At 38.1% G+C, this 22,570-nt stretch overlaps 1 protein-coding gene across 3 annotated transcripts; it reads right to left on the reverse strand.

The window, feature by feature from the left end:
* Window positions 1-31: 31 nt before the first annotated feature.
* LOC108048360 (b(0,+)-type amino acid transporter 1) lies at window positions 32-22,330 on the reverse strand. Of its 3 annotated transcripts, XM_044461102.1 has the most exons (10): window positions 8,788-9,030; window positions 8,362-8,533; window positions 7,263-7,309; window positions 5,837-5,938; window positions 4,867-4,973; window positions 4,731-4,806; window positions 3,672-4,170; window positions 2,878-2,974; window positions 2,296-2,614; window positions 32-1,680 (listed from the first exon to the last, which is right to left on the reverse strand). In XM_044461102.1, the coding sequence occupies exons 1-10, from the start codon at window positions 8,861-8,863 to the stop codon at window positions 1,610-1,612; spliced, it is 1,566 nt and encodes a 521-aa protein (XP_044317037.1). In that variant the 5' UTR covers window positions 8,864-9,030; the 3' UTR covers window positions 32-1,609. The 3 variants fall into 3 exon arrangements, with proteins under 3 accessions (XP_044317037.1, XP_044317036.1, XP_044317035.1); XM_044461101.1 differs by lacking the exon at window positions 8,788-9,030 and adding an exon at window positions 22,224-22,330 and having other exon boundaries at window positions 4,731-4,973; XM_044461100.1 differs by having other exon boundaries at window positions 4,731-4,973.
* Between the last annotated feature and the right edge of the window lie 240 nt (window positions 22,331-22,570).

Raw genomic sequence — 22,570 nt, forward strand, 5'->3', positions numbered from 1 at the left:
GTTGTTGCTTCATTTAAATTTCTAAGAAGGATGTGTTTCAAAAACTTTATTTCGTCAATTTCTGGTTTACATAATACAATTCTTTTCTTATTAGGTGGTAGGTACATGTATAGATAGAGATTTTCGATTTGTTCTGGTTACCGTTTAGCTCATTGTAAATAGTTGGTAATAAAATTATAAAATTTTTAAACTTAACAAATTATATAAATATATATTTATGTGTGTGTAAGTTCTGTAGTATCCCTATATATAGGTAAAGATATAAATGTTTTGTATATCGGTTCAGACAATTGATAAGCATAGCGAAACATTAAAAAAAAAATGTAGTTTGAAAAAAAATGTAAATTCTTGTATTGTTTGCGAGCGAGATGGCATCCACATCTGCTGTCTTTTTCTAACTCGTGTACGACGAGTCCTCCGCGAAAAGCGAAAAACCGAAAACAAAAAAAAAATTGTATAATAATTATAACCATAGAAGTATAACCGTTTTCTAAATCTAGTTCTAGCTTTGGTTGCAACGATTTGTCAAAGCAGACAGAAGTCGCAAAAAAATGTATTTAACAAGTATCCATAGTAGTATTTATGTTTGCTTTTCTTTTTCAATTGGCTTTTTCTATTTTTTTGTTTGAATTTTTTTCTCAGTGTTTGTTTTCTTTACCTTACTTTGGTATCAATTACAAATCATTAATGCCTATTTGCAGTCCTACGAATTTCACACGCGTCATTGTCGCACAAAGTTAGAAACATTCAGTTGGGTTCTTTGTATTTTGTAATTTGCCTTTGTCCTTTTTGTGTTTCCTTGTTGGGGTTTTTTCCTTCTTCTTTTTTCTGTATTATTATCATCATTATCGATCCATCACACACATATACATATATATAAATATTGCTATTCCAGCCGATCCCTAGATCGCTAAACTCGTATATAATGTGGGTATATAGCGCCAACGGAAAAGTCAAGTGAAATCAAACAAGGATAAACCCGAAAGCTCTGCGGCGAGTGTTGATTTAGGTGGGTACTGTACGGATTGGTGGTGTCTTTGTTTCCTGGCTTCACTGTACTCAAACCTCAGCCCATTGCAATTTCAGAAGGTCTTTCTTTTTGGGGCCTGCACTTCCAACCGCTTGGCAAAGATTGTTTCGACTGTTTCAGTGTGTGTTGTTTTCAGTTGTTTCTGTCATTTGTCTTGATCTTTAATTAATAGAACACAAAAATATATGTATATATAGATTTGTTTGTTTGTATAAACGTACGTACGTATCAACTATGCAACTTGGCCTATGCGCGCTACACACAATCGATAAAGATACACACTAAATATCTGTATATTCATATATAACCTTTGAATATAACCAGCTCATAGCATAAAAAGACTATTTCAAATAGTTTCTGTTTCTCTAGCACTACTTTGTCAACGACAACGTCAGTATATCAATATAGGTTGCTCTTAACACTCCTCCATCGCCATTCCAAATCAACCCCTTGTATCCTGTCTATGCTTCACTCCTAATATATCCTCGTTTGTATAGTAATTAAGTGAATGTATTTGCTTCTCTCGTTCCGAGCCTGGTGACCCCAGTCAACCAATCTTGAGCACTTCTTGGGGCAGCTTCACTCGAACATGGCCATCGATGAGGTGGGCACCACTTCCAACAGCAGCTGGAAGAACAGCGTCACCTTGTCTGCAAGGATAGGAATGAGAATTAGAGTCTATAGGTACTCGATTGGGATAGCAAGGGAAACCACATGTGGATACGAACTTTGGTCTAAGTTTCGTTTTTCGAACACTGAAATAACTAGGGTTTTCAATTCACTTGTAAAGTGTCTAAAAATATGCAGTAAAACAAAGGAAGAAAAAAGGAGTTTGGGCTTAAAATAGACAAAGACACTCGAGACACTTATAAAGTGATTTCAAAACCATGGTGGCACATCCAGTAAATGTATATTCAAATCTTTATTTCCTCAGATATCTGTCTAGATTTAAAACCTCTTAAAAAGGTAAACCAAAATGTTATGAGAAATATGAAACTTTATCTGTCGCTATACATATATAATTTTTTTAAAATATATCATGATATTGCTTAAGATACCTTTATAAATGATGTTATGTCTCTCATGTCTAAGAATTTCTATAGTCATGCTTTATGTATTTACTTGACAACATTAAAACATTAAATTATGTGTTCTTGGCTTTAAGTTTTGCCTTGATGAATCTGCTATATATCATATATATTATATATATATATATCATTATTCTTCAAGTGCGGTTTCCCCCACGGAATGTCACAGCCACTTACTCATGAACCTCGGCGTCATCCCGAGCTTGACGAACGGCACGTAGAAGATCAGGCCCGCGAAGATGAAGAGCAGGGCGTAGAGATACTCGACGCGCGGGGTCTCGAAGATGGGCGCCGCCACGAGATACACGGAGATGACCAAGACCACAACGGGAATGATGATCGGCACTTTGTAGGGCCGCGGATAGTTGGGCTTGGTGTAGCGCATCACGATCAGGGCCAGCATCGCGCCGCCGTAGAATATCCAGGCGGTGAAGCTAAAGAAATCAATCAGCGATTCAATCGTGCCGTGCAGCACCATTGCCGAGGCAATCAGCGACTGGAGACGGGGAAAAGTACGCACAGAGAAAGATACAGAGAGAGAAAGGGGAGTTTAGAACGAGGATCGGATCCAACGTGGGCATTCACACAATGATATACAAATGCATTAGAGGGAGGAACAAAAAACGGAGTACTACCAGGTTTTCAGTTAGTTATAAATAGGCTAGGCAGATTCGGGTCTGTTAATGTGGTGTGTGAAGCAATGGGGAATGCAACTATCTACACAGAGGATAATTCCTAGGGGTATTCGTATACACTTACGTGGAATATCAGCCCCGGAGCGGGAGTCAGACGGCGCACATGGACGTAGGAGAGGATGTCCAGCAGGTGACCCTCTCGACTGGCCGCAAAGCAGAGACTGCAATGGGAATAGCAAAAACCATTAGTGATCTGTTGTCCCGGGCACAAAAAAAACAATAACTTCTAAGTATAAATCTAACTATAGTCTTTTAAAACCAATCAAAGAAAGTGCCTTTCCAAAAATCTCTGCAACATCCCTAATATCTACTCATATATGGATTATAATAATGTTTATAGACTTTTTTATTATTATATTTTTTATTATATTACTCTGTATTGATTATGGAAAATCCAGATGTAAGGAGCTATAGCCACCATTAAAATGGTTTTTGGTATTATTTTTAAGATATAAAACAAGTTTTTAAAAAATAGAGGTCTATTTCTTAAAAATCTTATTTTATGCCTATGTAAAAGTTCTCTTAAATGTTTGTCTTTTCAATCGAATGTACTCCGGAAATCTCCTGTGTTTTAGCTTGTAAACATTTTCATGAACATAAAATTAATTGATGATACAGTCAAAATCTCATAACTTGAACTTCAACTTTTAATGGCAATAAAAGGTATAATCACACGAAAGACCTACTACCTAACTTTGAGTATATTGCTCGTTTTACTGTTCTGTAGTTCTAGTTTTGTTCTCAAGTTTTTCTAATTTAAGGTCTACAATTATCGAATGTTTCTAAAGCTCGGGATGATTTTTAAGATCTACAATTTTACACTCTCATATTAATCAACACATTCAGAGGGATAATTACCGGCCAGCTGCGAAGAGCGTGCCGTTGGCGCTGCCGAAGGTGCTGATGGTGACGCTGAGGGGCATCAGCCAGGCGAGGGCTCCCAGGACGCGATTGCCGAAGGTGACGGCCACCGCCTCCGAGACGATCATCTCCTCGGGCGACATGGCCGCCAGGTAGGAGATGTTGATCAGGGCGTAGCAGAGCGTCACCAGCGGAATGCCGATGATGATCGAGCGCGGCAGATTCTTGCTGGGATTCTTGATCTCCTCGGTAACGTAGTTCAGGTTGTTCCAGCCGTCGTAGGCCCACAATCCCGTGTAGAAGGCCGTCGCGATGGAGCCCACGTTCGGCATGGGGCCGCTAAATGCATTGGACAGGTGCTGCGTGTTGCCCTGCATCAGTTTGTAGGCTCCGCCGCAGATCACGACCACCACGGCCACCAGTTTGGCGGCGGTGAACACGTTCTGCACGGCCATGCCCAGGTTCACGCTGTAGCAGTTCACGAACAGAATCATCACTGTACGGAAGAGACGAACTCATTAGTTATCATCGTTTCGAAATGTATTCGCAGGGATCAATACCGAAGGAAATATCGAATATACAGATCCGTTCCGTCGCATTATATAATCTTTGGATTGTATTCAATTATCTATTTAAAATATTGTTTAATGTTCAATTAAATCTTAAGCTTATATTTTATTTCCCAATTCAGTATTGGCAATAGAAAATATATGCTTATGAGTGAGGTTTAATTTTCCAATAATTCTGATTAGTTTTTAAAATATTAAGTCAAGACCATTATCAATATTATTAAAATTCAATACTGAAGTGAAAATCTCATACATACAAGACTGAATATAATTTTTTGGTGCTTACAAAAATAGATTTTGGTTTCTTATCAACAATTGCCTTGAATAACTAAATAAAGTTACTGTTTAAGATATTTAAGATGTGTAAATTTGATTATCTAACTTTTATAAAATACAAATTTCTGACAGAAACGGAACTGAATTGTACCAAATATTATTCAGCATCTTCGGTATTAATCCCGATAACGAAATGTGGAGTCATGCTCACCAATTGCCACCAGGGCGACCATCTTGACCACGCCCCTGGGCGGATCGCATTCCGTCACAAAGGCCTCAACGGCGTACTGTGCAAATGATAAGCATATTATAGCCATTTGAGATGGCTTCAACACCAAAGTCGATACCCATGAGAACAGAAACGCCGGCGCCGGTCCATAGGCATCCATAAAGTAGGCCCACTCCGCCCCCGACGACGTGTTCATCGTGCCAAGTTCAGCGTATGCCAGAGCGCCTGAAAGTCGGCAAGGGAAATTAGTAGGATAAGTGGTGGTGTTAATTGTGGTTTACTAATCATGGTCTTCGAGGATGGAATTCAGCCCAATTATATTTTGATTTGGGATCTATGATTTTATGCTCACACTTTTAAAACAGAAAGGGTTAATTACTTTTCCTTGCTATTCCATTTTTTATTTATTAAAATGTAGATGATCAATTTATTGGGAACTTTTCATATTGTTTAGAATGAACTAAACATCATATTGCTCAATGTCATATTATGGTTCTAATGTGCAATTTGTCAGAGAAAGCTAATATAAAGTTAAAGTTGTACTCCCAACTAAATACAGCCCAAAAGTAGTCAATCTAGGGTATGATATTAGACGCGAAGGATAAATATAATATAATAAAAATAGAGCAATCAACTACTACAGGTACCTGGACTGGCTTTCTCAATGTGATGTTAATTTTAATTTTTTTTAAATTTAATTTTAAGATAAATGATATATATATTTTAGGCCACAATAATGATATTCTATAAGCCTGCATATTCGTTTTATTCTTAACAAGAAAATATTATATTAATAATTATATCATTAAAAAAAATGCCAGTAGTCATATTATCCTATTCACTGTCTTGCGAACTAGTTCCCTGAGTTCATGCATAGTGCACAACATTGCGGAGGTGTGAGATTCCGCGAAAGTTTGGCCTCCTGCCAGCCGTGCAACAAGTTGTGATGAGTGCAGGGTCGGATTTGGGATTTCGGATTTGGGATGTGGCCACTTGGCGGCGGTAAGTGGGTCAGTTGCACGTGGTGCACACTGCGGGGTGATTCCCCTTCTTGGGGGGACTTCTACATTCGGGGGGTGTTTACTTACCCAGCAGAGAGAGCACACCACAGGCAAGCCAGATTATAAAGCTAACTCCAACGGAACCAGTGCGAACCAGTAAACCGGAGGGTGACACAAAAATTCCAGACCCTGCGAACGAAAAAAAGAGAGAGAGAGTCAGAGAGGATAAAGATATATGTGGATATAAGTTAACCAGCTGCAGTTCGGAAAACAGCTGATCAGGGAGCACATTGTTTTCCCTACTTTCCCCATTGATTCGCTTATGCTAATGAGGTATGCTGGTATATAGCCAGCCGATTGAGGGCGGTGCAGACGTCATCAGTGGGCGGGAGCTTCGGCGAAAGCTCCGACCACGCGGCGAATGCGCAATACTGGTAAATAGCGGTTTGTTTTTTGCAGAGAACTCTCCGGGAACGGGATAACGGGATATCGGGTGGGCGGACATCCGAGCCGGAGGCGTGCAACAATTTGGTAACGTAGCACAATTGCGTGCCATTGCTTAAGGTCAAAGTGCAGCAGCTATTCGTGTCATAAATATATAATTCTACGTTCCTAACCTCCATTTGGATAATATACAGCTGCGGTCAAGTCGGTGAGTATTGTTATTAAATAGTACAAATTAAGTACTTCTTCTAAGCCAAAATATAAATAATAGTTCTCTACATTTCACAACATTCCTTAAGATCGAATTGCAATTAAATGGACTAAATATTAATAAAAAAAAAACACCTTTAAAAACAACTATATTTATTTATCTAAGATATAAAGGAGGCACTAATAATGGATTTAATGAATAAAGTAACATAAAATTGAGTCATTTCTTGTCGCCGTTTAAAATCCATTAATTTAATAAACTTAAACATAAAATTCAAATAAATTTAGTGACATTATTTTGATTTACCGAATGAGCTCTTCATTTGACCACAACTGTATTACCGTAACCACACCTTGCCCCCATATTTATTAAGCTGGCCTTTTTCTCCCCCCAAAAATGCCTGGAAAATGCCCTCAATCCACGTTGCCACTTTCATTCTCACGCCGATTGCGTATCTATATATATATATATATATATATACATACAGTTCGACACCCACAGACAGACAGTACATATTGCTGAAGCCAAAGCTGTGTATATGTACTCTGCCGTACATATAGCTAAATTTATGCGTACGTATTTTTGGCCATGCGCGCCTCCAATCTTAACCAAAAAATAAACCGAATGAAAAAATGTGCCTCAATATTTTTCACCGACTGACTCCCTGAGAGAAAGATGTATTAAAAAGCAGGAACGACGAACAGCCAAGTCAACAGCAGTGAAATCCGTTGACACAATTCAAGGAAAATTGCGTGTTCGTGTTTCTTGTAGGTGCCCACATTCCTGGCTAATGTTTTATGCATTTGTTTTCACAATTCTGATTGGGGGAAAGCATCTCCGAATGGCCTTTACACTTACCTATCATAGTTCCAACAATTAAAGCCACCCCACTGAAGAGGCCCAGCCTGAAAAATAAATAAAATATTTATGTCAAGGTTTAGATCAAAAAGTTTAAATCTCCAAATTTTGAAAAATGTCAGAAAAATATTTTTTAAATTAAACGACTCAAGTATTTCCTTTAGCTTGTTAAATAAATAATAATCCCATTGAGATCACAATATTTAAAAAGAAGACTTACTTAAAGCAAACACATGATTTCATCATGCAATTGTTTATTTTTTAGTAGATTCAAAAGTCGGTAAATATTGGTAGATAGATGTCAAAAATAGATCCGTAAACTTGTTAATTTTGAGTGAGTTGAGTTGATCGTTTAACTGACAGCAAGGTGTTAAAATTAAATCAAGTGAATAGCGCGTTTTTAACAAAGTAAATAGAAAATATTTACGTCTACACCGGAAACATTTATATATTTTTTTATAACTGCAAGGGTAATTTAATTATAGTCATTTTAAATATAAAACATATTTTGTTATCAAACAGACTGCCAAATTATTAAATAAGTTTAAAATTATGTATTTTGCGTAGAAAGGGAATAAAAAGTCAAAAAAAAAAAATTCGAGATAGGTTTTGTAGTCTTTTAATCTAAGCTACTTGAATTTATTTAAAGGAAACCTTTTTAAAATTGATTTCAAATGGAACATGTATAAATTATTATTAATATAACAAACATTTTAAAAGTAACAATCTATATGTGAATGTGAATAAATAAAATATATTTTTTTTTATCGTGGAAATAAACTGTCCTTAAAAAAAATTTCGAAGTCAATATGCATTGACTTTTGAGGAAGCTTAAGAAATCTTCCTGAATCTCTGTTAAAGGAATATATATATTGATTTAGTTGTCTTCTTTTCTACGTTATATACATCTGATTAAAGATCTGTATTCTCTATCCGGAGTATGACATTTCTTTTAACCGAACTCGGTTGGAATCTGTACAGAGATACAAATTGCAACTGACTTTGGTTGAAAGATGCTTCTGGTCTTCACCCCGTTATAAAGTTTAATGCACTTTCAAAGCATACTAAAGTAAAACCGATGGTTAGAGGCGATCGTTACCTTCTCTCGAGGTGAACAGCGTGGTTCTGCGTTGAGCCATTCCTCTCCAGCGGCTTCCGCATCCGCCCGGTCCCTGATGAGTCGGTCTCTGGCGCTTCGGGCCCTTCTGTCCCAAGAGACCCATTGGCGCACATGGTCCCGTTGGTCGTTGCTTTTGTTGGCACATTATGTCCTGGGAGGATGCGCGAAGGATCAGACGGATCGGGAAAAGAGAGAGCAGAACACATGGATTAGCATAGGCACCAGAAAAAAAAGAACATAACCAAGGTGTACACAGAAAACAATTTCGATCGCTTCGCCAGTTCACATTAACTGAAACCACCGAAACGGATGACTTTCATTCGACGATTTTCTTTTCTGTGTAGACAGAGTTTATGAATGGACACACACACCACGCACACACCACACACACACACACACACACACCTCTGTTATTATCTGTTGAATTATTTTTGCATGCGTTCTTTTGCAAGCAAAATAGTTGTGATATTTTATCGCGCATGGCATGGACGGATAACAAGTTGCTAAAATTATTTCGCCGCGAATTTCAGCTCCCAGCGAATACGAATACAAATATATGTATATGTATATATGTGCTTCAACCAAGAGCGGGCCAAAAAAAGTGTAGCGCAGTGGGCGGCGATTCGCAGGCAACTGTTCGCATCCCAAAAGGCGGCGGCGTCAAATAGTCCGCCCGGCGAAAGCTCTCCACTTTCCGAGCGGTCCGAGCGGCAGCCGAGCGCCGGAAAATCAGCCGACCGCCGACCGCCGACCGCCGACCGCCGACCGCCGACTGCCGACGAGCGACCGCCAGAAAACCGACAGCCGCCAAAGCGATGTGAGAATAGCCACTTTCTCCAATCGAGATGTTGGGTCAAGGGAACAGTTATCTTTCAGTAACTGGTTGCCAAAATATGATGGAAAAATGCCCACTAAATGAAATGTTTATCGAGGAAAATAAAGATATCCCAGGCTAAGAGTTTAGCCACTATTTACTGATTACAAAGATACGATACAAAAATTATCATTAATAGAACATTATTCGAGAGAAATGAGAATCTATAAGCTCAAGGGTACAGTCACTTTTCAGTAACGGGTTTCAAAAATTACAATTAATATAACATTTATCGAACATAATATTAAAATAAAGTTTCAGTAACTGGTTTAAAAAAGCTCTCATTAATACAAGATTGCACGTGAAAAATAATAATAATATCTAATGTTAAAAGTACAGCCATCTTTCATAAATGGTTTTCAAGGATTGAAAAACATAAATTCTTTTTAAGTATTACAATTTTTAAATAAAAATGAATATGGATTAAAAGATTTATCAATATTGGTAAGAATTTTTTAAGGAAAATAACAAGCTATTTATTAACTGAGTTTTAAGATTGGATATGAAATGTATGATGTGTGAAACTAAAACAGAAATCAGTAGGGCTCACCGGAGTAAAATGTATTACCCAGCAAAATATTTGTTATACAAACTTATCAACTGACATAAATAATGTGCAATGTTAATCTCTTGCGGTTTTTAACTGTGCATTGAATTGTCTTTGCTTTCTATTTTTTCTTTGAACTCCCACTTAAGCTGCGTACATTTAGAAGTGGTTTTTAATCTCAATTGCATTCTCTTTCCGCCAAAAAAAAGATTAGTCTATATGGATTAAGCGTTAAGTTTTATAAACGGTAGTAAAATCAATTGTATCAATAAAAGGCATCGGTCTAAATTCAAAGGAAATGCCAATATCAATTTTTTGTGCCTAGGAAAAAGAAAGGTAGAGAAACCACCTAGTTATATACCCCGATCTATATTTCCTCGGCGTTGCTCGGAACTTTCCCCGTTGTCTACGTGACACACTGCGTGTGTATAGAAGTCCTCCTCCTTCTGACTGATTTATGCAATTCGCGTAGACTTTCGTATGGTTCTATATTTTGATTATAGAATTGTCAAGGTGAAGGCATCCTCTTTTCTCACTCTCTCTCTCGATCTTCTTGGCTATTTTTAACTTTGAATAAAAATTTGAAATTGAATTAGTCGGCTAATTCCCTGGCGACGTCAGAAGGTTCTCGCCGCTCAGCCAAATCTGCAGTAGTAGTGGCATCTATGATGACTCGATTCCGCTCGCGTCGCCTCCATTCATCGGCTCCTCTCAATTAATTGTTGGTTGCGCATTTCATTTGCCTCAATTGGCCGCTTATTAATCGAGCCCCTGCCCCTGCCCCTGCCCCTGCCCCTGGTCATGTGCCGCTACTCCCTTCGCCACACTCCCATCGAAAGTCGTCTGGCTACGTCACTGGATCGCTGGTGTTTTTTCGCCCACGAGGCATCCAAATTTCATCAGCCCATCGACTGACCGCATGTACATAACACTCTATGTACATTCATCGTTCCAAAGTTCTGCCACTAGTTCTCTAGCTCGATTTTGCGACTGGATTTGCCCCCAAAAATCGTATATGTATCAGGATAGTGTGGAACAAATAGATATCTGCACGAGCATAAAAATGATATGTATTCAAAGATTTGGATACACACGCCACCGCGCCTACGTATGCAGGCAGTCGCACCAGCCGAGTCAATCATTTAGCACCGATTTATCTTGAATAACAACTTTTTAGAGAAAACAAAAACATTGCCAAAATCTTCAAAGATAAAAAGGTTTGTAACAGGGCGTATACGTAATATACGTTAAGTATACGTAACTTTTAGAATTGAAATTGATTGAAACCCATTTGAGATACAAATTCTTACAAAATCAATATTTATTTAAAACGATTTTAATTAACACCTATATTTAAGAACTATTCTTTTGACTGCAAGTGTTTGTATAAAAATAAACAACATACGTCTATACACAAACTCTGCATATATGTAGGCGCTAAAACATAAATAAACGATTCCTACGCTAAGCTCTCTGTCGTTCTGCAGCTTCGTTAGCTTCTTCTAGCACAGTTTTTTTTTCTCAATGTATTTTCTGTCATAAAAGTCACGCGGCCTGCGAGCATTCCGTTTTTATTCTGTGTTGTTGATCGCTCGGCGAAGGGGGCGTGGCAGGCGGAGAATGGGCGGGTAGGATACATTACTTGAAGATCTTTCCAAGTCAACAAGTGATCGAATGCCCATTGCACATTTGTGAGGGGCGGGGAACAGTAAACAAATGATTGAATCGTTCAGTAAATCAATCACTTAAGTTTATTCATGCATCTGAGCACGTCGTACTCTCAGTTACTTTATAATATAAATATTTGTTTAATGGCCCGCAGTATTTAGTTCTCAAAATAATCTTTATATCTCAAGTTAACAATGATAATTATTGCCAATAAATTTCTTAAAAGAAAATAATGACTTGAATAAGTTAATGGGTATTATTTGTTGAGTTTTGTTGAATAACGATTACTAAATGAACTTGGCTTTAAAGCAAACTTTAAATTCCTATTCATAAAATTAAGTGCAGTCATGAGTTAAAATTTTATGGGTTCTCTATCTTTTAAATGGTCTTTACCATACGTTTTAATTTTCATGAACCTCATTTGTGAATTCAGCCACTTGACAACCAGCAGGTGACGTCACAAAATATTGGTTAATTGAAATGGAACACGAGCCAGACTCGAAATCCTCCACCACCCCTCTAATTGAAGTCCCCAAATACGTTAAACGGTCGGTTTCTTGCGCAGTTTTATTAAATGTCATTTCGATTCGTCTTGTCAGCCATTTGACGCCCCAGACATCAAGCGCCACATCAATTTTATGCCTGCAATTGGATTTTTACAGTGATCGCTCGCATAATGAAACCAGCTGAAGTTCTGCATGTTATTTCTGTAAATTGACTTGAAACTAAAGCTCGTTTCAATTGAAGAATTTACAAATACTGCCAGAGTTCCCAAAAAAAAAACCAATTTTTCAACCGATTTTGAACTTTTAGATAAACCAATTCAAAATAAAGTAGATACAAATAAACAATATTAAAGACCAAAGAAAACATCCAACCGGTTTCAAAAAAGTAGTTTTATTAAACGCCTTGTTAGACATTTAAATTTAATTAACTTTATTTTAAACTATTTTGATTTGAAATCGGAGCATTGTTTCGATAAAGCTGAATTGCATACAGATTATTTATATTATTATTTGAGGAGAACGGAGTACAACATAAACATGGTTAAAGTTTGTTAGTACTACCATTGTCAATACACCCGATATTGTTCGGGTCAAATTTAAATTCGATAAGCACTTCGGTGCCTGAGTTTAGAGCGAATAGAACCTACGCGAAGCGATGCACGTAGACTCTGCGGATCGCAAATTGTTTGGGTTTGTCGGCTGACTTTCGTTTGCTAATTATTTAGACACTCGCAAAAAAACGCAAAAAAAACGCAAAAAAACATACTGCTAGATATTCGGCTAGATAACAGCAGCGGCCGACGTGCTAGGGGATTTCACAAATTGTCGAGTTGTGCGGGGGCACACAACAAATGTCATTATCGCCCGGCATTTTTACTGTGTGATTGGCAAACAATCAATTTAATTTTCTCAACGTCACTACGTATAATTAATCACTTCTGGAAATGCACTGAAAAGCATTCGCTCAAATCAATAAAGAACAAACAGATTATACAATCAGTTTTATCAGAGTTTAAAAGTGCCATAAAAAAAACCCATTGACTTATGAATTCATACAAAAAATCATAGTCACCAAATAAGGAATTTTTGAGTTAAAGGCAAACGAATAAGCCTGAAAATTGTTTAATCTATCCCGTAGTTAAAGTAAACATATTCGTGTTTCCTTCACCGATTGTTCAAATAAGAAGTGTTTACCCTCTCGATCGTCTATAATAATAACATAACAATTATATGATAAACTGGCCTTTAATCTGTATTTAAGTTTCTTTAATTAGAATTAACGAATGGTATTTTTACTCTAATAAAACTTTATTATTATTATTAAAACTTTTTTTAATGTGAAAAAAGGAAGTCGAAATGTCGGCGTCAGCGCCACTAAATGAGTAATAATCACGCGCTACTCAGCTAAAATTTTGGGCCGAAGAAAAGCTGCTACGTTGAAATGAAAATTTCAAATATGCAAAGTTCGGTGGGGGAGGGGTCATGCATCTTAATTGGCTGGCGGCCAAATAAAAACGATTTTCCTCTGCTGCCGCCGCTGTTGGTAAATATTTTCAGTTAATTTTGTTGCGGGCGTCGCGTCAGAAATTCTTGAATCGAAATTATCGGACAGGGAGGAACAAGGCCTAATCAAAACCTAAAATTTTGCCTGTATCACAACGGAATAGTATTTAGGAATGCTTTGTAAAGCTGGTCTTTTCATAATCAAGCCAGTATTTTAACAAAAAAACATATTTTATATTTATTAATATTTAAATCTTCATCATTAAGAATCTTTTATTATTAGCCATTAGGAATGGATTTTCCGATTATTCAAGACAAGAAATTTTTAAGGAGCGGAAGAGTATTTTACGACTCACGACTGATATCGATATTGAAATAGGCGCAATGACGCAGAATGAGAGAGTACACTGACACACATACTAAGTTTATGCCACCGATTTCGTGTATTCTTGAATACCTGTACTTAAAATTTACACCTGTTTATGCAGAGCTGCCATGATGAATCAATTCAAGTGACTCGTCATGCAATATCCATTTTTGTAGTGTAATAATAGATCATGCAACAGCTTTCTGTTTTCTTTATTTCTCTTTTTCCGATCATCTTTTATTGGCGACGTCGTTTTTCCGGAGCCGCCATTTCAATTTCAATGAAAATTTATTCGTATGCCACGGTTGTTGAAATTCAATTCAAATTATTTGTTTACTAAATAAGCGTTAGATCTGTTAATTGAACGAAGCATGAAAGGTTCCATCTGCTTGTGTCGCAAATTCGTTTGTGCCGATTAGACAAAAATGTTTGGATGGATGGCCCACTGAGGGATTGATTGATCAAGTGATGGATCGATTGTCCGCACCTTTGACACTCGTTGTCGACCAACCAGGTCTACCCCCCGGCTCCCTCCCCCCACCGAATCAATCAAAGAACTCGGTTACAAGTGTTTGCTTAACCCTCGACTGACACGCGAGCCACAAATGCGCCCGAAATAAACCACTCTGCGTTCGCTTAATTGATTTGTTCTGTATCGATGGACGTCCCGGGTTCCGAGTCCCAAGTCTGGGCAGAAGTGTCAATGGCCCTCTCCCAGTCCCAAGTCCATGTCCAAATTTTCAACTCTGTTGGACACTTTTCATAACCAGATAACCCGCTTAGGGCTGTTTACACGGGACCACAACCCACGAACAGGAACTGTAAGCGGAAACTTGATAGCCATGTTATCATTCACTTTCGTTTTGTTCACTTTTTGTTTCATTCTTAACACCTTCAGTTTTTTATCTCACACCGTGAAAGTTTTGCTGATAAATCAGGTGTGAACCAGTTGCAATCTAATTGAAACTTAATCTGCGCCGTGTTCAATTTTATTGTCTCTGTCATTTTCAAACCGGTTATAAGCCGCCCACGAGTATATTTTTCTCAGTTTGGAAATGTTTAGTGCCCATTATTTAAGGTAATATATACATTTTTAAGCTTTGGCGTTATTATGGCTATTCATGTTTTGTTAAAAATGGATTAAAAGAAAAATATAACAATTTTCAGAACAAAATATTTCATATTATAAAAAAATATGTAGTTGATTTATTAATTTTTTTTAATTTAAGTTTTTTACAAATTTTTTTTTTGAAAACTTACTAGGTCGCTGTTCTCGATATTTATCTCCGCATGAACATACGAATTCGTTTATGAAATGCTATTATTTCAATATGTGTTGTGCTCCATTTGCGTCAGGCATGCCCACCTCTGCCACCTCCTGTTGTGCCCCCATCCCCCCACCATTTTCTCCCCTCTCCCCCTTTTCCCCTTTTGTTTTATTGGATGCTGTCGAAATATTGCTCGCCCTAGTCTTAATTGAAATGTATCGTTTGTCGTTTAACGTTGGTTGCTTCTACTCGCCTGCTTTCGATTTTTGTTAATTGAGATTCAGAGACTCTAGGGGGGTGTGTGGGGGGAGGGGGGTCGTCTGGGCGGAAGAATGACAAAGTCAATGTCAAGGCGAGCCGTGCACTTAAAGCAAGTGGGTGGGTGGCATGAGTACCAAATGTAGAACTCAGCATAACCCAACATACTACAACACTAAAATAATACACAGAAGAAAATATATATGAAATGTAAAAACATATTTTGAAAATTCTCATCCCATTAATTGCATACTTTCTGGCGACCAACTGTTGCCAATATTTAAGAAGCCATCTAAAAATAGCCCTAAATACTTTGCCAATCGATATGAAATTTGGTGAGATGGTGGCAAAAAGAAAAATTAGTAGTTGCTCAGTGTACAGCTTTTTAAAGCCAACTTATCATTTTAATTAATGTTCGCTGCCATCGTTAGCCACAATAATTGTGATACATGTATACAGAAAATCATTGGGGTGTTAATTTTTGAAATTTTTAAAATTGTCACCAGAAAAAAGCCTAGTGCAATTATTAAAAGCAAAACATAATTAACTTTGATATGTGGAGTTTTATAGATACAACAAATTATCAGTCACATCGTCGGGACTTAAACCATTCCTTAATCAAAGAAAATCTCGATAACTGCAATAAAATTGCAGAAATTTATCATAATTGGTTCTATAGACAAAACGGGCTAAATAAATTCTTATTGAAGTTATGTTTATAGTTCAAATTGATGTAGCTTAACTTTAAAATCGAAACTTCCTTCTTGATAAGAGTTTTCGGAGGAGCTTTTTATCTTCATAGTATGGACACGAACCGAATAAGTTTTTGCTGAATAAGATCTTAAGTTGCGAAAATAAGATCGATATACAAATATATATTCAAAAAACTATTCTGTAAGTTAGGAAATTTCGTGTTTCCAAATTAATTTCAATCACTTAATGCTTTTAAAATTGAATATAAACTAAATTAATTAAATGTCGTTAGAGCAGAAAATTACTTCTCTTGAAAGGCATAAAGTTTTTAAAAAGAAATAAAAACTCAGTTAATTAGATGTTGTTCGAGCAGGAAATTACTTTTGTGGCAAGGCATGGATTGTTATTGCAACGCATTTCTCGATCAAATTGTCGTTCAAATCGAAGATCGCTGTCTAATTTCGGTGTCTCCTTTCGATCTATTACTTAAATCCCTCTTAAGTCGACGGATGATCTTGTGTTAATCGGTTTTGCGGACTTTTGCCTTTCGCTTCCATTTGTTACGCCCATCGGTTACAGTGCCAACGTAGTTTTTTCTGCCGGCATATCAATTCAACCCAATTGATTTTTAATTGACTCCGAGCGTTGTGGTGAGTGCTCAGTCTCGGTCATCTTCGCCGATGACGCTAATGATCGGCCGTAATAATTACAGAGCCATAAATTCATTTGGACGACAGGGCAGCTGAGAATATTAAAGAAATTTCGTTTGTGCAAGGCGATTGCAAAACGAAATTACACCGAGAAAAGAGGCAGAGGTTTTGTTTTTATACCCGGAACTTGCTGACAAACTATATACCTAAACTCATATGCATATTCTTGATCTGTATAGGAATCCAGATATTAATCTTTTTGAAGCCTTATAAATGTATGCGTTCAGTGTAGGCAATGAACATATGCAAATTGATTGGAAAACGCTTCTTAAAATAACATCAAACAGCTGCAGTTGAAAACACGGTCCTGCTTCCGTTCCGTTTCTTTTCATTCTCGATTCTCGATTCCCGATCTCGTTATCTCTTATGCATGGTGGAAACCTGGGCACATGTCCATGAGAATTGAAAAACTGAAATAGCTGCGGCAGCTGAAGAAAAGCCGAAAAAGTTTTCCCCCTTCATGCAAGCTTAATGCTTCTGGTGAAATACAGAAATTGGCTTCTCAAGCTGTTGCCAGGCGGAGGGGGCTGAGGAGGGGAGGGGGGGGAAACACAACAGCAGACAGATGGAGAAAGGCGGAGAAAGTGGGGCGAAAGCGGGCGAAAGTGGGAGGGACGAAAAAGGAGCACTTCGAGGCATTGAACTCATTTCTCCTGCTCGGGCGCCATTCAATTATTTGTAAGCTTAGCAAGGACACGCACACATAAATAAGTATGCCCTCGCACACAAACACAAACACACATCACGGAACTTTTTGTTTGTGGGCGGTCTGTGAATTTTAGAGGCTCGTCGTTTTTCCTTGCTTTTTTCCCTGTTCCCTTCTTCAATGGAATTCCCTAAAATTTCATAGGGTCCTTTGACTGATGTTTCATTTTTGCCCTGGCTAGAAAATACTATAAATAAACCCTTATATATCATAACAAGGCCATATAGCCAGAGCATAACTATTATTAGCGGGCAATTTGTAAGATTTGTGGCCAGCTATTAAGATATAACCCAAAAGATGATAATAAATATATTCTATTTCCAAGAATTCTTTGTTTTAGGGTATACTTTTAAATATTTTATATTAGATTGCTTATAAATTGCAGTGAAATTCTTTTTTACCCACAAAGCATAGAGTATAACCCTTTTTACTTGCAGAAAATATCTTTTGCGATATAAATAAAAATTTAATTTAAAAGTGGTTATCCTCCCCGTTTCAGGGAATTTATGATTTTGTCATTTTGTGCAAACTTCTGCTGGGTTTCTCATCAAATATATGAAATTTTTATAGGCGGCCGATGTCGACGGCTGCCGCTGACAACGAAGGCGGCCCACGTGTCGCTCTTGTGTGGGTGTGTATCTGTGGGGCACGCCCCTTTGCCCTGGTGCAAGGGGGGCCGGTACGAGGGGCCACCTGTTTTTATGGCACAGCCCTCCATCCCCCCTCACCCCCGCCCCCAAGCACTTACGCAATGGAAGCCGGCTCCTGGTGACGTTGCCAGCTGCTCATCCATGTATACTCGTGTGTATGTGCCGATTTGACGGGTATGTAGTATGTATGTATGTGACCAACTTGACTCTGGGCCAAAAATAGATAAAGTAGGGAAACGGAAACCGGTATTCTGCGGGAAAGCTCTGGCGGTCGGCGCGTGCGCTGTGGGCCATGTCCTTGCCAGGACATCTCGCCGCCGCTGATAAGGACTCGCAGGCTGCGTTATCGCCGCGAACTTTCACTGCCACCCCCGGCAACTAACTGCGATTGCTGAGCGCCGCTTCAGTGATGTGAAAGTTTCGTGGCAGCTAGGGAATTGCGCCCCCAAAACACGTAGCGCACTTTGCGGGGCTGTTAAAGGGTCCCGTTCAAAGGACCTAACCACCAACCAACCACCCACCACCCACCGCCCACTCGCCTGGCGAATGACAAAGCCAAGGACACTGCGTGAGCACAATGGCGAACTTCTTAGCCCTGGCCCCCAAATTCCACAATGAGAATGATGCCTTTTTCCCAAGACTTAATGAAATCAGCTAACTGCGACGTTGCTTAACTCGTGACTACATTAGATCACTGAGGGAAAAAGTGCATGATAATTTAAGACAAATGAATATTCGATTATGAGTATAAAAATTGGCTTTAAGAAAAAACGCTAGGAAGTGGCAATTAGCAAATATGTCTTAAACATTACATTTTTAATTGGAACTTTAAACAGAATTTAAAATTAAATGAAAAAGCTCACCATAAATATATATATTAAAAAAGAGCCGTTTTAAAATAATACTAAATAATATAAAGCCTTTCCTTCGTAGTTTAATGTTTTAAGCCAAAAGCTTTTCCTTTTTTTTAATATTGAAGGTTTTATTTTTATTCTTTTGAAAGTTTATACACATCTTATTAAATTGCTTTTTTATTTTTATTGACACGAACTCTGTAGTTCATGTAACAATAGTTTCGTACCTAGAACAATTTTTTTTCAGCGTTTCTAATTCACAATATAAATTATATATTTCATAAATTCTCAACTTAAAATTACCTTCAGCAAGGCACACTTGTGTTTTAAAGACAATTTTATTGTTAAAATGGAATAAATTTAGACAAATGTTAAATCTGCAGGAAACAGTGAGATAGATACTGCTCAAAAACAATCAAAATTTGAAATTTATGTACGAACGAACGGGGAACGCGACATCAGAGTTCTTTCTAGCTGAAATTGTTATTGTCACAGAACTGACTTTTGTGATTTTGAGATTATTTTTATGTGTTAATATGCATTCTACGTCCTACAAAACACGAGGCTATATAAAGGGCTGAATTTATCTGCTTATTAAAGGAGGCTGGGCGGAGTGGGCGGGGCTGGGTGTGGCCGGGAATGCCCCCACACTCAGTGGGTTGCACAAGCAGAGCAAACAGCAAAACTGCAATTGCCAGATCTCAGGCAACCGCTGGGGGGAAACCACTGGGCGACATCTCTCTCTCTAAGTGTGATTAATGACGCCAGTTCTAAATTATTAGCTAAATGCATCAGATCACCAGGCGCAAACTATTTTTGCCTGTGCACAATGAACTGGCAAGTGCCGCAATTGCCTTGCGGGCGGAATAATAAATGCGACAAGCATGTGGTCAAGATTCCACATGGCATTGTCAGCTAAAAAATGTATATAACAAAATTATTATTTATTATATACTATTGCTATTGATTAAATAGAGTATTCTGTTCATTTGAAAGCTAAATACTTAAGCCCAAATTGGTACTTAAAACAATAATCGAGTGATTTGACTTTAAGATCTTCTCTACTCACTGCACTGTTACAAGATCGGTAGCATTTTATTTTCACTAACACGCAAAAACAATAAGAAAATAGTATTTTCGTTGAACAAATTTTATACAAAACTCAAGATTGCTGGCAAAAACTGTTCAACTGTTTACCCTTGCCAATAAAAAACAAGTATAACTTTCTAATTTCAGCTATTGTAATGAGTCTTTTAAAAAATAGCATAATAATAATAATAATTAGTATAAAAATGCTTCATTTTCATTGAATCATTTGTAAAGTTCAAGTTTAAATGTATATTAGAAGCTAAAAATGTATGAAAAACTTTCTCAAATTTGTGCAAAGAATTATTAGCATTTTGCGTCGAAAAATAAAACCATGGATCATTTCCCTCTGACATTTATTTAAACTAAAAAAACCTGATTATTTTTCCAGTGCACAGCATTTTGTGGCCAAATTATGTCAAGTGCAAATTGCAGTCAAGCCGTCGAGCTACCCACCACCCAAAAACTCCCCACCCATGGCAGCCCACCCACGCACAAAAGAATTCCACCCCTTTTTGCGTTGCCTTGACTTTGTCCTTGACTCGCTTGAGTGCAACTTTTGGCTTTGACGGCTTCCGGCTGCCAAAGAATCTCGGCTGGCTGCGAATTGGCCCCCAATCCGGAAAAGCCGGCTCAGGGCTATAATTAATCCTTTTCCAGCCAGTAATTCTATGGCAGCGCCTAAAAATAGGCACCACTTTCCTCACACCACGATATTCCATCTAATCGGGAAGACCTCCGAATGCGAATGCGAGCATTCAAATGGGAATCTATGTATCTGGGAAATTAGATATATCTGGTACAGTAGGCACCCGCTGATAAGCAACCCCCGGCAGCTTTTAACGATTACGTAACTGACAAGGCGAAGGGCATGGGGCAATGGTGGCCAACTCGGCCGTCGTAAAAATTGCTTTTAGGGACAAAAACGTAAACAAGCTCAAATGAAAGTGAATTTGAACGAGGGGGCCAACAGCAAGCAGAGCCGTATAATCGGTAATTGCCAATATCCATAAAGTTTCCTCACCTAAATGTGAGTCAATGTAAACAGCAAAAGATTTTGGAAGAGATAGTTTGGAACGAATTTGTGTATTTAAACATGTATCCTTACTAATTTGAAAATACTATATGTAGGCTCTAAAGGCTGGAGGCATTACAAGATCATATTTTTCTTAAGAAACTATGTTTATATTAGCTCAGGAATTTAATAATTTCAAAACCATGTCTTGCTGTTTTTTTTTTTTTGATAAAAGACTAGTAAATATTTAATACCGAAAATTGCAGAGCTTATCACATCCAGAAATATAAATTTTTATAGTGTCTATTTCACGTCTGCCAAAACTGACTATCTTATCGAAACCCGCTTATGGTGCACTTAATAAATCAATGAATTCACTTGTCAATCGTCTGTTTAGATCTCACATTATTTCATAATTGTTGACTTTAAGGGGATTTTGGTAAAAAAAAAAGTAGTTTATTCAATAATAACTAATGCCACTCAAATTATTTGTCAACAAGAGCCGCTGTTTTAAGTTTCTGTTTATTTTTTATCAAAAGAACTGTCCGTTTTGGAGCTTAAAGTCTTTATATAGTGGTGTCCACTTTGATAAGTTCTTCGATCGTAATTATGGCGAATTATTGGGGATTTTGGGATTCTACCATGGGAAATACTTTCGGTGTATGTACATACATATGTATGTAGGTGTGTCACATTGTTTCGGTGTTTATTTTGCAACTTTTATGAACTTGGCTTTCGGTTTTGGCTGATTAGAACAGCTGTTCTGATGCAGTCCCATGCACACACACACACACACGCACACTAGCACCCACTCACTTACACCTCCGCACACACACACACGGGAAACCGTTAGCCGGCCCCTAATTTACCGTTTTTTTGGTTTGCTCATGCGCATGCACGTCACACACAAAAATTCACACGAAAAAAAAGCTGTTAAAAAGCGGAGCAGAATCGCGAAAAAAGCACGCACACCTGGCATCACATGCTGCAACTCGAGCAATTATTGTTTGCCCGCTCACTTAGCACCGCAGAAACCCACGATGGAATGGAAATAATATGCGGATAATCACCACTAATTTGCAAAAACGGACAAAAAAAAAATGGTTAACTATGGGCGAACGATAACGATAACTCACCATTGGCGTGAATATGATTTGTGTTGTTTGGTTGGACATGCTGATACATGACTTGCTACAGTGCGCCAATGTCGTCACTTTCATGTCACTTTAAACACTGCGAGAGAATGAAAGCGTCGCCCTGCGGCTCTGCGTATTTATAAGGCGCCGGGAATCGAATCGGCATCGGACTGGGAATCGGAATCGGTATCGGAATCTCTGGGCTTCTCTCCGCTCTCTGCCGACGTCGACGCCGCAGCCGCAGCCGGCGATTTCCCAGTATTTCTCTGCGGCGCTGCTCCTTTTCGAGCGGAAAGTAGAGCTTTCAGCCGCACAGCCGGCTACACAGAAGAAAATAATGACTCTAT

This window comes from Drosophila rhopaloa, unplaced genomic scaffold (genome assembly GCF_018152115.1).
Source record: "Drosophila rhopaloa isolate 14029-0021.01 unplaced genomic scaffold, ASM1815211v1 contig_3, whole genome shotgun sequence".
NCBI lineage: Eukaryota > Metazoa > Arthropoda > Insecta > Diptera > Drosophilidae > Drosophila > Drosophila rhopaloa.